Source organism: Trichomycterus rosablanca, chromosome 18 (assembly GCF_030014385.1).
Source record: "Trichomycterus rosablanca isolate fTriRos1 chromosome 18, fTriRos1.hap1, whole genome shotgun sequence".
NCBI lineage: Eukaryota > Metazoa > Chordata > Actinopteri > Siluriformes > Trichomycteridae > Trichomycterus > Trichomycterus rosablanca.
This window is the reverse complement of record NC_086005.1, coordinates 23,515,106-23,528,490: the sequence shown is the minus strand read 5'-3', so window position 1 is coordinate 23,528,490 and position 13,385 is coordinate 23,515,106. Positions and strand designations below refer to the sequence as shown.

Here is a 13,385-nt window from a genome sequence, read left to right as displayed (position 1 = left end):
AGAAACACAACGTCCAGCTACTGTTATCTAACAGGAAGGTCTAACACAATGACAAAGCGTTTTTTTTCAGGTGCGCAGACTTAATTGTGTGTTTTTTTGTTATGCTAGTTTTATTCGTTTTGTATCATACACTGTATATGTATATCTTATATATATATATATATATATACTGTAGCTCAGCGGTAGAGCACGTCACGTGCTTGGCATGTATGAGGTCCTGGGTTCAAGCCCCAGCATCTCCATTCAAAGCCTTTATGGACAGTGGTAGCCTAGTGGGTAGAGCTTTGGACTATCAATTGAAAGGTTGAGAGTTCGAATCCCAGACACTGCTGGGCCCTTGAGCAAGGCCCCTAACCCTGTCTGCTCCAGGGGCGCCATACAATGGCTGATCCCATGCTCTGACCCCAGCTTCCAAACAAGCTGGCATATGCGAAGAAAATATTTCATTGTACTGTACATCTGTATATGTATATATGACAAATAAAGGAGTTTTATAAGAGGTTTGATGTCCGTTTGGGATAACGATTTTTTTGTAGAGTTCTTCCTCTTGTCAACTGGTCGGCTTTTTCATTCCCTGATATTCCACAATGCCCAGGTATCCAGCATAATGAGATCTTTTATGGTGCTCTGTATTTTGATTATTGTTGGGTGATCCGCTTTGGGTGTGTTTAGTGCCTGAAGGCATGATTTAGAGTCTGTACATATCCGGATGATGTTTACTAGTCTTGCATATTATACTGCCATAAGAAGGGCATAGGCTTCTCCTGAGAATATAGAGGTGAGCAGAGGTAGGTTTGTTTTTCAGGTGCTCAGATAACGTAGTAGTCTAAGACACTAGTCCAAGTGGTGTCACCGGCCTGGTTGGGCGCTCAACAGGAAAGCAATGTGAGGATTTACCTCGTTGTTACTGCAACGGTGTCTTCGATTCCTACTGCCAGTTGTGGTACCTCAGTGACAGAACCAAAAGAAGGTATATGTACAGACTACAGACTAGAGTATATGTATGTACAATGTACTGCTGTTTGGTTCTGCAGACTAGATTTGTCATGATTAACCATTCTATATAACAAACCTATATTAAGAGTGAACTATTTAAAGGCATCATTCAAGTCACGATACTAAAATCAGACCAAGCCAGATGTTTCTTAGATTGGTAGGAAATGAACCACAACAAAAATCTAGTTTTTCAGGCTCTGTTTAGGCTTGTTTTTGAATGTGCAGATAAAAAAAAGGCTCGAGTTCCTGCTGTATCTGCACCTGGACTTGTATCTAGTGCAAAACTGACTAGCACTTGTGTAGTTGAAAAGTAGTTTTTATATCACTCACCCTAAACTTTTAGGGTGTTTTCACACCTGTGGTTTGTGTGCAGGTCACATAGAAGTCTAAGACATCAGCCCCCCCGTAGGTGCTCAACAGACACAGTGGGCTGTGTCTGATGGAGAGAAAGCCATGTCAGGAATTACCTCCTTGTTACTGCAACAGCGACTTCAACTCCTACAGCCAGTACTCCGATACCCCAGTGCCAGCACCAAAAGGTATATGTACAGTCTACAGTACCATGTATTGCTTATTTACAAAGGCAGTCTGGCAGGTGTGCCAAGAATCCCTCATAGAAAGAAGAGTGAGTGGGAAGTCTCATTTAATATGCCTTTAATTGGCACCCCGTTGGCACAGCGAAATTTTCCGCTGGCACACCAGCGCTGGGATTCTGAACTCCCCAACTTCAAATCTCAGCTGTGTTTCCGGTTGGCTGGACACCCCCTAGTGGACACAATTAATAGTGCCTGCAGCAGATAAAAGTCTGCATGGTGGGGAAAAACAACGGACTAAAAGGGGTCAAAATCTGTGGCACTGTGTAAGGATTCTGGTTTGTAGAGACCAGTGTGTGAATCTCCATGCGCAAGACTGGCCTCACACGGTAATCCACCAAATATGGGCATTTCCAAAGGGGTCGTGAACAGCACACATGTCGGAGGGAGGGTTGAGTATGGCAAAAATACCCTTCTCCGAGGTGATCAGGGTCTCCAGGAGCGGAAGACAAATTGGCTATGATAAATTGGGAGCAAAAAGGAGAAAATGAAAGAATTAAATTCAGCAAATAAGATGAATTCATCTAGTTTTCTGTAACAGATTAAAGGTAGTGGCCTCATAAATTAAAGGTGTCTGCATGCACCTATATAAAATGTTCGCAAGCCGCCTCCAAAAAGAAGGTAGGCAGCTAAATGTACGCGCTTCATCATTTTTATGTTATGATAGATAGTTATAGACCGTTCAGCTGGTGTTTTCCTCTCCCTAAATCTCAAAAGCTTCTGATTTGTTTTAGTGAGCACCAGATTTAACACAGCTTGCCAGACTCCTCCAAATCAGGCGGTGTTTACATTACTCCAACCGAAGGCTCACAGCTTCAGGTGGCAACAAAATGCCATGTTGATCTCTGAAACATAGCAGAAGTGAGAGGAGGCCCGTGCCATCGCTCTTCCTTGTTCTGACCACATGAAGAGAGAGAGACGGGGGGAGGGAGAGAGATAAACACTGAACCACGTGGAGTGAAGTAACGACCTACATCATTTACAGAAGTCGCCCAGCCTCACTGGCTTCCCGTCTGACACTTGCAACTCTGTTACACTCACTGTTTACTCAGGAAACGTTTACATTTAAGAGATAAAGAAAATGTAAGCCTGTACTGATTAGCGCTCTTTCTTCCTCTTTGATGGGCCGCACACTGCTATGTGGTGCAATTTTACCCCACAGAAGGACTTTTAGGTAAATTTCTCTCTTCGTGGGTGTGTAGACTTTTTTGTATCCACTGTTTACGACTGTGCATTTTCTTGTGGCCATGGTATCATTTTGAGATGATCCAGAATAATACAAAACAAGCAGAAAATAAAATCCTACCTGTACAGTTTAACTGTAATAGATCACATAATAAAAGGCTGAGCTTGTCACCCGAAAATCACAGTGACAAGCAACACATGGTTTTGTCACAACACAGAAAAACAGCCATTCACAATACCGCCAGCACTTAGTGTCAATCAGCCGCTTCACATGTCACAGACATTTAATATCAAACACCACATGAACTCTGGTTCTCCTCAGAAGCACAAATTGACAATCTTTAGTCGTCTTTTAAAGACGGCGAGCGACTCGGCTGTTTGAACAGACAGAGGAAGTTAAATCCACCACCTGGTGATAGTACAGATAAGAGTCTTGATGTGTGTCTTTCTCGGGTTCTGATTGGTGGATCAAGGGTATGTGGAACAAAGTGGGTGTAATAAGATATGTCAGTCATACTTTCTTAAACAGGAGCAAACTTATTTAAACATAGGAACAATCTGATTGGCTACTGCACCTCACATGTATTAAGGACTAGTTTGGGTTTTCCCAGTGAACTTGGTGGTCATAATGCTTAATGTTATGCCTAATTGGTGTGTACATATATCTATATATATTTACACACGCAAACTGTGGATGGATGGTTAGATGGATGGATGGATGGATAGAGACCCACGATAGATTGATGGACTGGAGCCCTGCGTTTCACTGCATTGTGCCCAGTGATTCACTGTGGCCCTAACCGGGATAAAGCAGTAGAAAAACATGATAAAAAAGATAAATAAGGTCATGTTAGGGCAGTACCCTAGCAGTTAAGGTGCTGGACTAGTAATCAAAAGGTCACTGGTTTGAGCCCCACCAATTCCAGGTTGTCACTGTTGGGCCCTTGAGCAAGGCCCTTCACCCTTAATTGCTTAGACAGTACACTGTCACAGTACTGTATGTCTCTTTGGATAAAAGCATCTGCAAAGTGGTGAAAATCTAAATGGAAATGGTCAGGCCTAACAAACACCCAAAGAGCGAATTTAGTGTTTAGTGACACCTTGAATGGCCAAAATATTTAGCCACCTTTGCACATCCTAACTTCTAATTCTAATTTGAAAAACTGAACAATCAATAACACGTGCCATTACTCTTTAATGTTCTCCAACACCGACTGTTGTGTTCAGCTCGCTGATGGGACTTTTCTCCCGCCCGCCCAAGAGACTGGCATCGCTATGGAGACATGGAGCACTGGGTGCTAGGAAACCGAAGCTTTATTCCCCCCCTCCCCATCTGGTCTGGTCTTTAAAAGCACACCTGGCACACTGTCTGACTGATGGATGGACAAACAATATGCCAGCGATAACGTTGTGTGCTTTAACTCGCATCAAAAGAGGAAAATAAACCCACAATAAAACATATCAGCTGCCAATAAGTTTAAGAGGGATAATTGAAAACACACTAGAATAATGACCTTGTCCAAACAAAACACTCTACTCAGACATAAACTCACATTAATACAGCTGACCGACATGACAAACAGCAAGCGCAGGTTAGGGTTATTAAAGGTTATTAAAAAATACGCCAGCTTTGCTCTTGACTGCAATTAAAACCAAAGTCATGATTCAAAATGACATCATGGAAATATTATTCACCAAGAATACTTCAGTTTGAAGAGCTTTTTAATGCAGAATCAACAGCACTTGAGCAAAAAGTCCTCTCGAATTCAACAGCACTGAAAATGAGCATTAGCATTACGAGGCAGCAATGAAGGGCTGAAAAGCATACCAAAAAACACTACACTTTTATAAATAATTAGTACTTTTTAACACTAATAACCTGGAATGCTGTTTTGAATTTGTTCAGTTTGTTGGGATGTGATTATGATTGTGGACACTTTCCATTAAACAGTGCAGTGCAACAAGGTGAGGTTCCAAATACCAGTTCATGTCCTGGCCCTGTGATTAGCACAAAGAATCCAATAATTAAAAAAACAATTAGATCAACGATCTGGATCTCTCCGACCTACGATGAATTTTCTCCGGAAACATATCTTAATGTAATATAATTATCATCAAATTATTGTTTTTCTCTCTAATGGTTCTGCTAAAAGGATGCCCGATTTAAACCTACTGGTTTTGCCTATTTGTCCATGTTAAAGTTAGATAAGATAAGATAAGATAAGATAAGATAAGACTTTATTGATCCCCTTAGGGAAATTAACTTGTTAAAGCAGTATGAAGACAGGAAAAACAGAAAGAAATACAACTAAGTAAAAAATATTGCACACATAGTGTGTAGTTATTTACTCTAAAAATATCTAAAAAATAATATATACATTAAAAATATGCAAAATATATTAGGTTATTGCACTTATTGTAAATAAATTACATATTGCACTTGTTATTACACCCAACATGAAAGATTAGGAATGAGTGATATTATTATAGATTATTATTGTTGTAAGCTCTGATGGCTGCTGGAATGAAGGACCTGCGGTAGCGCTCCTTCTTACACAGGGGGTGGAGGAGTCTGGTACTGAAGGAGCTTGTTAGGTCTCCTACAGACTCATGTAGTGGATGTGTGGTGATGTCCAGGATGGACACCTCCTCTACAGGTTCGAGAGGACAGTTCAAGACAGAGCTCACTTTCTTGATCAGCTTGTTCAGTCTTTTTCTGTCTCTCTCCGATATTGCACCACCCCAGCACACCACTCCGTAGAAGATGTAGAAGATATCACCACTTTACGGGCAACTGAGCCAATTAGAACTATTATTTACATCAATTACAATTAAGGAGTTCAATGATAATTCACAGCCTATTTAAAACCAGACACGGAAATGCAATGGAGCCCAAAAGTGTTCCTTCAACTTCAATTTAACACACTTCCATTTAACAAATTTCGGATTTAACAGACAAAATCTGAAAATCTGAATATGGTCCAATTTAAATACTAATATACAGGTTTTACATTACATATTTACATATCTATTTACGTTGTTCATTTTACTGTTGATCATATGAGCATGTTTAGCACTTTTGTGTACCTGGTAATTCTTGTACCAGTACACTTCATTCAGAAACTAGCAAACAAAAAAAAGGTTCTTCTGTGCACGCTTGTCTGCGAGATTTTTTTTCCTGTAAGCCGAGCAGTCTGTGATATCAAATTCCACCTCATATATGAAAACCACATGGAGGAAGAACTCCAAGCTCTCGTTAGCCGTCTCATGAATGAGGTAATAATGCGAGCGACGTAGTTGGCCCGGAAACAACTGAGCAGCTAATTATCCAATTATTGATGGGCCCATAAAAAAGGGTTGTAATTCTTTACCGCAGTTTATGCCGGTTAAAGCTGGCACAAACCAACAGCTTCTGTATCGATTCTGTACTGAAGTTACACGTACAAGTATGGCGACCCGTTCTAAATATCAGGTACGTTCTTTCAGACCAATAGCCATTTAATCTCTTTAAGCAAACATAGTAGAGAGCTCAATGACTCCAACTAGTTTATTCATTTACCTGCTTTATAATGGTCCAGAATTTAAGGAGGGGTGTCCAGCACCACCAGGAAATACTGGGAGGGCAAAACACACTCTGCTCCAACCTGCCTCTGTTCAACAAAGGTTTTAGGAATTATTGTCTTTACCTGGGCCGCCAAACACAATCCTAAGATTAACACACACAATGTCTAATTTCTCAAGTTCTACCGGAAGCTGTAAAGCACACTGACATTAGACTGTTAAGCACTGGAAGCACCAACAGCCACACAGCAGAATCGATCAAGCTGGGCAACTTTTAAGCTTGTAGAAAATGGACATTGCTCTGGGACTTTTATCAACGTCTTGTGCTGAAATCTTGATCATTTTGCACAGATAGACGTTCCATCTTTTTGTATCAAGAATACCCAGAGGCCCCGGTCCTGCCTCTGTATCATGTTTCAGCATGACAATGGCAACTCTGAGACTTGAACCCAGATTTTAGACCACTGCTTCACCCGATAACCGTTGATTACGCAGATTTAGATTCAGGGGGTTTACCAATGTACTTATGGTTGTTTTTTTCTTGGCACTTAAAGGGAAACTGTTAAAATGAAAATTACATTTACGCTAAAAACTTTTCTGAGAAAAAGCCAGAAATAGGTGGACCAATGACATCACTGTGCCTGGATCTCGAAACAGGGGAACTCGGCTGCAACGCAGCAACATGGTGGCTTGAAACAAGTTATGTACTTTGTTATATATTAATATAAATATACTGTAATTTATACATGTATAATTTGAGTAATATATTACATATTGTTATACAAATATGTTATTGCACGTTTGAATTGCACTTATATAGGTGAAAGGTAACAGAATAGAAACTATAATTAAAAGTATAGAGTCTAACGAATGGTCATTGGTTACAGGGTCTGGTTGTTACTGTAAGCCATGTTGCCTATAGCCTACTGTTTATACAGTGTGATACAAATAGATCACTGGAGTTAGAAAGTTAAGTTTGTCATTTCAAATTAACAGTTTTAAATTAATTGTAATTGACAGAATTGAGAAATCATAGCAGGATTGACAATTGTCATTCCTACAAGACCTATAAACATTAGCTTGTAATTTAATGTAACACCAGATCCATCATTTGAATATGGTTCAGTTTGTTTTTAACCCGACAATGGCGGTAAACTGGACACCCTTATCATGATATAAAATTACAAATACAACGATAAAGGATTTTGGCATGCAGCTTCTCTCATCAATAGCAGTGGAAAAGCCATCAATATTTTAGTACAATCTGTTTCTGCTCGGCCACACCACACTGAATAAACCTGCCCTGTCAGGGCTTCCCTCTGATCGGTCAATACTGTGCCTCTGTCATGCACGGGTCCTGCACACAATAAAGCACCACCATCCTCCGGTCAGTCTCTAAACACCACAACCAATAAACACAAATCATTCTCAAACAGCAGAAAGACGTCATCAATATGCGAACATCCGGCAATCTGGCAAGCAAACGCTACAGTAAAGACAAATGATGGTCAGTCCTATTTAACAAAGAGAACAAACGTGTACAGGCACACGCATTGATTTCTGTTAAAGATCCTTTCAGGGCAGCCTAGAAACTGGGACTGTCATTCAATCATGGATTTATGGTGCAGTTACAGATTCGTACAGTTGGGAAAGTAGTTCAATTAGAGAGCAGTGCCAATGTTCAAATCGACCGACAAAGCTAACATACAAATGAAAGACTCTCTTAAAGCAGATTGAGGTGTAAAAAGCCTAAAAAGGGAGGACAGAATGTTGACAAATTACAACATTTTGTCCAGACCGTCCAGCTAATAGCACCAGTGGGGATTTAAACCCTGGGCTGGCATAATTCAGTTTTGGTTTTGAATACTGTAATCCAAGAAAATTTTAAAGCATAGTAGTATTTAATAGGTGGGCCTTGACATTGAAGGGTTTTGGTTACCCCTACCAGTCCAATTCAAGGAAGATGTTAACAGCTGTAAATGTATTGGTACACTGGTGGAAGGAAAAGCATCGAAGCACAAAAAGTCAGCAATGGGAATTTGCATTTTGTTTTTGCGCCTCCCATTTTGCATGTAAGATTCGACTGCTTTGACTCCCATTATACCCAGTTTAAAGGTTAGACATTGTATACATTGGGCTTGGAAGTCACTGGTAGAGACAGGACTTTATCAACTATTAGGGGTCAAAATGTCAAATTAAAAATGTCAGTGCTTATTAAGGCATCAGGAATTTAGTCTTTTAATTCACTAGGATTATATGATTATACTCGATTATACGAGTATACACTTTGCCAACATCAACCGCGTTCCTAAAATTCCTCTGTTTTTAAACATAGGGAGGAAACAGAATGTAATGGGAGTAAAATAAAGTCTTTTCATGCCATTTATTGCCCATGGTTTTAAAACTGGGTGTCCATCAAGCCCTCTCGTGGTCAGGTGTTCACATACTTTTGCATCAGACACGCTTCTCATATAAGGACTCATAACAAACAATAAGAGTAGCAACTGTGTGTAATTGCACAACACGCACCATTACAAATGAGTATCCGGTTACCGTCAGCTGCTTCAGCCAAAGACAGGCACAGCCAAAAAAGGAACGTACTACGACGGCCATGTGGTAAGTCATTTAAAAAGTGAACGAGGGTTTACCAAAAGACAGTGGACACAGATACCAATTATAAAACACAGACATTTTTAATCAGTCAGTAGGTCTTGCATGTCTCTGCAGTGTATGCTCATTAAGCACAGGCAGTGCCAACTGACATTCTCGCCAAACTGCTTTCACTTCAACAACATAGACTCAACTTTTTATTCAAGTATGTTTTATTGTACAAATTTTCACCAATTTTTACCGCATTTTTAATAATCTTCTACATTAACTTACATTACTAATTAAAATTGCCAAAGACAACAGCCAATAAGACTTATTTCTAGCACATTACTATTATCTGTTTCAACTTAATTCATGTTAATTGTAACATTGAGCCATTAAATGATCATTTTGCAGTTACTTATTGCAAGTTATTCTTATAGCAGTATGTGATGTTAGCACTTACAGCATTTTCAATAGAAATCATTAGCATTAGCAATCATTAAACTCAATTGGTCTTTTCTATTTAAAAGAGAAGACACAACAAATGAACAATTTTGTTTTGTTTGTTTAATACGTCTACAAATGTAACTGCAAAACCAATCTTGTCGGAGTACATTTAGCAGACGCTTTTATCCAAATTGACTTACAGCACTGTGACAGTATACAGACTAATGACCCAACAGTGACAACTGACAACCTGGCAGTGGTGGGGCTTGAACCAGCAACCTGTCAATTAATAGTCCTGTACCTTAACCACTAGGCTACAATTGTCCCATATAACCAATAAAGAAATAGTCAAATGCTTCAGTTACACTCCAGATCTGTATATATACCAGTTTACCTTTTCTGTATATGACAGACTGCTAAAATTTAGCATGTAGCACCCTCTCACACATGTACTGCATGTGGGACGGTACTTCTTTAAACCATGTGTATCAGGTCATTCATCTGGCGAAATTAGTTAGGATTTTTTCTGTGTCTTTGTCTGCTGGTTCATTACCAAAATGCTTTACTGCTGATTCATTCACAGATGACTCATTATAAATCATTCAAATCTGCAGACTTCTCTGGTCAGAATTAGTTGACAGTGGGGTAACTAGATAAACTCTATCATGTATACACATACAGTATATGCCGTGACTTAATTATTTCATTCCCCTGACTTACAAATTAAATACAGTTAAGCTGAAACTAAATTGGTATAAAAAAAATAACACTGACGGTCCATGTAGAGGGGGTCGTCACACAAGCTAAAAATACAGCCTTTTCTGATAGGACTGTAACTCCAACAGTAAATTCAGTCTAAACTGTATAGAAATAATACAGATAAACTTTAATGATGAATCAGTGTCTTGAATGCTTACATGCACTGCTGCAGGACGTTTTATATCAACTTTGTCAGTGTGCAAATGCATATCTGTGAGCTTTTCCCATTTCTTAAAACTCCAAACCTTTTAGTTTAGACTCCTTGAGCCCGAGTCCCTGGGCAATCAGTTCCACTAATCCCCCTCCTGTGATGCCTCTGATTACGGTTATCTGAACTGTGACTCCCTAAATGTCTCATTGAAGAACAGCCTGTTAGTCTGTGATCACGTGGACATTTTAAACCGCCAATCAAAATCACACTTGTTGGTGAGTTCAATAAGATTATATACAGTATAAGTATATACAGTATTTACATACATATACATTTTTGTACCCTGAGACATGTTCGACACCAGTACTATCCACTCAGCCTACATACTGTATGTGTGATTATAAAATTTAGTATAATTTTACTATCCTGCTCCACTGTTTTTCTAGTAAACACATCAAATATGGTAAATATGTACTTATATGTATATGTATTATATATAATATGTGCATACCCACAGCAATCCTTTCTGAGTCGCCTGCTTTCCTGGAAGTTTTATTACCAATTTCACACCTGACTAAAAATAAATAGCCTTTAGCTAGTATATATAGCTCGGCAAAATCACAGTCCCTAGAAAAAGTATTAATTTCCAAATTCCCAAATGTTTAGATTTTGTCTCCAATATATTTTAGGGAACTGGGTTTCCTGTTGATCTCTCTGTTTTGTGAACAACAGAAAAATTATTATTATTATTAATTACTTAAAATTATTTATACCTTTTGTACTTGTACGGCTCGTAACAACTGTCAAGCAAAACTATTGTGGATCAGCTGATTTCAATTACGGAGCAGGTGGGTAGCGCTGCCACCTCACAGCGAGAAGGGCCTGGTTTCAATTTCCTGGTCGAGCAGCCAAGGTCCTTTCTGTGTAGAGTTTGCATGTTCTCTATGTGTCCTAAGTCCAAAGACAGGCAGTCAGGCCAATTGTAGCTACTAAAGATCTTCCAGAGTTAGAGAGTGTGTGTTTGGGGGGTGAACGAATGACGAATAAGTGATGAATAAATAGCCAGCCATTGTGTGAGGTCTATTAGTGTGTTAAACTCTGTCCACAGAACAATAAAAATGCATTCAAAAACTAGTCAGGGATCTAATCATGAAAATAATTTACCAGAGTAAATGCTCTCTTACAGACACTAAACATAAACTGGAGCTTAGTTCAGTACAGAGAAAATATGAAACTACAACCACACAGCCTGGGTCTAAACTTGGCAAACAAACAAATTAAAGTCATTATGACACCAACAATTACTTTCACAGAGTTCAGAAATCAGTGACTGTGACTGAAGGCAATTGTTTCTGAATCAGTATTTTGGTCATATATCTGCCAAAAGATGTCCTAAATAAGTCTTGTAGAAAGGGAAGTTTTTAGAAGGGTTTTTATTGAAAATAATTTGTACAAATATTAGACTCTTTACACTTATTGAAGGTACTATTGCATTTAATAAACTAATGTTGTGTGCAACCTGGCAACCCTGAGATGAAGCATGCAGAGACAGTGCATGACAGGAATGTGCTGGCTGTCAATGATCAGGTATTGTTATTTACCCAGCCCTGAATACAACGGGTTAAATAGTTTTTTGACAAATCGGCTATTTTACACCTGTCTGGAAACTAGGGTCCTTAAACCAGTGGTTACAATGCAGCAGTTATATGATACAGTACATTGTTATATCGGCAACGTTAAATGTGTGCAACCTGGCAACCCTAAGTCTGAAGCCTACAATGATGGCTTAAAACAATGGCATAAAAGGTTTGGGTGATGTCCTGCATGCTTACCTTGTCCAGCTCGTCATGCAGCTCGGACAGGGTGGGTCTGATGAGTTTCTCGCCCAGAGGGGCAGCAGTCTGTCGGTAGAAGTCGATGTTAGGTACGGCATCGATGGTGTTGTGTCCGAACGTGCGCAGGTAATAGGTGTTGGTGTGCGTATCGTAGTGATAGTGGTGCTGGCCGCCGGTGGATGAGTGAACGCTGCCCTCGCTCAGGGCCGTGTCGCCGTTCTGGAGGCCGTCACCTGGGGCTTCTTCTGGGCTCGAGGCGTTGCTTGGGTCCGCGAAGTTCACCACGCGAAAACGGCCCTTAGCCTCGCCGTCTCCGGTACTATCTCCGGTCGGTCGGGGAGGTGTCGCGGCGCCGGGTTCTTGCTCAGTACCGGCCGCCTCGGCCACCAGATCAACCTGGAAGCGGCTCTGACTCGGGGTTGGACCGGCAGGGGGGTCAATGCCACTGCTCAAGCCCAAGAAGTCTGTCTGCGGCTGGGCATCACCCTGAGCCGGGGACGGACTGGATAGCGCGGACATGGCCAACGCTTGAGCGCGGGATGAGTCGCGATGACCGGGCCCGGAGAAATGATGGCACGCTGTTAGCTAGCCACGCTCCTTCACGCTGGCTTGTCTAGTTTCCGTGTATCAGTAGGCAGGGCGGAATTCGTGCCACTTTACGCACGGTCATGCAAATGGAGCAGCCCGGCGCCACTTGATGCCAGCATCCGGCTCAGCAGCTGCTGTTAAACGCCGATGATGAGTAACGTGTCAAAGCCCGCGCTTCTATAAACGCGGCGCGTTCTCCCGTTACAAGCTGGTTTGGCTAGTTGAGCTGTGATGCTGTCCGCGACCTTGCCGCAACTCCTCCTCTCGTTCACCGACTCTCACTGCTATATACACGCACACACAGGCGCACACACTCTGCAGCAGGGCACCGCTTCAGGGGGGGAGCCAACCGGTACTATCGCGAGACTTTACATTCACCACATCCTCCAACTATTGATGGGCATTTCGGCTCTTTTCTATGAGTCATATTGACATGCTCGGTTCAATAATAAGAGTCGACTCACAAACGTACAGGAGGGCTGTATTTATTTTAAAACTAAGCCAGAATTATATAGTGAAAAAACGAAATAATGATGTAAAGATCACGGGCGTTCAGCTTAAGTTTGCGCCCTTGGCCTTCACGCACTGAAATTCCTCACGATTCATTGAATCATTTAATGATATTATGCACTGTAGAGGGAGAAATATGCAGATTCCTTCCAATCTTTCCTTGAGGTA

At 40.7% G+C, this 13,385-nt stretch overlaps 1 protein-coding gene across 2 annotated transcripts in view; it reads right to left on the bottom strand.

Annotated features, from left to right (window-relative positions):
* slc12a2 (solute carrier family 12 member 2) overlaps positions 1-12,942 on the bottom strand; it is a 65,369-nt gene extending 52,427 nt beyond the window's left edge. For both annotated transcript variants that reach the window (XM_063014117.1, XM_063014118.1), the window contains exon 1: positions 12,117-12,942. In XM_063014117.1, the coding sequence (XP_062870187.1) occupies positions 12,117-12,638 (522 nt within the window). In that variant the 5' untranslated portion in view covers positions 12,639-12,942. The remainder of the gene's footprint in view (positions 1-12,116) is intronic.
* Positions 12,943-13,385: the final 443 nt, after the last annotated feature.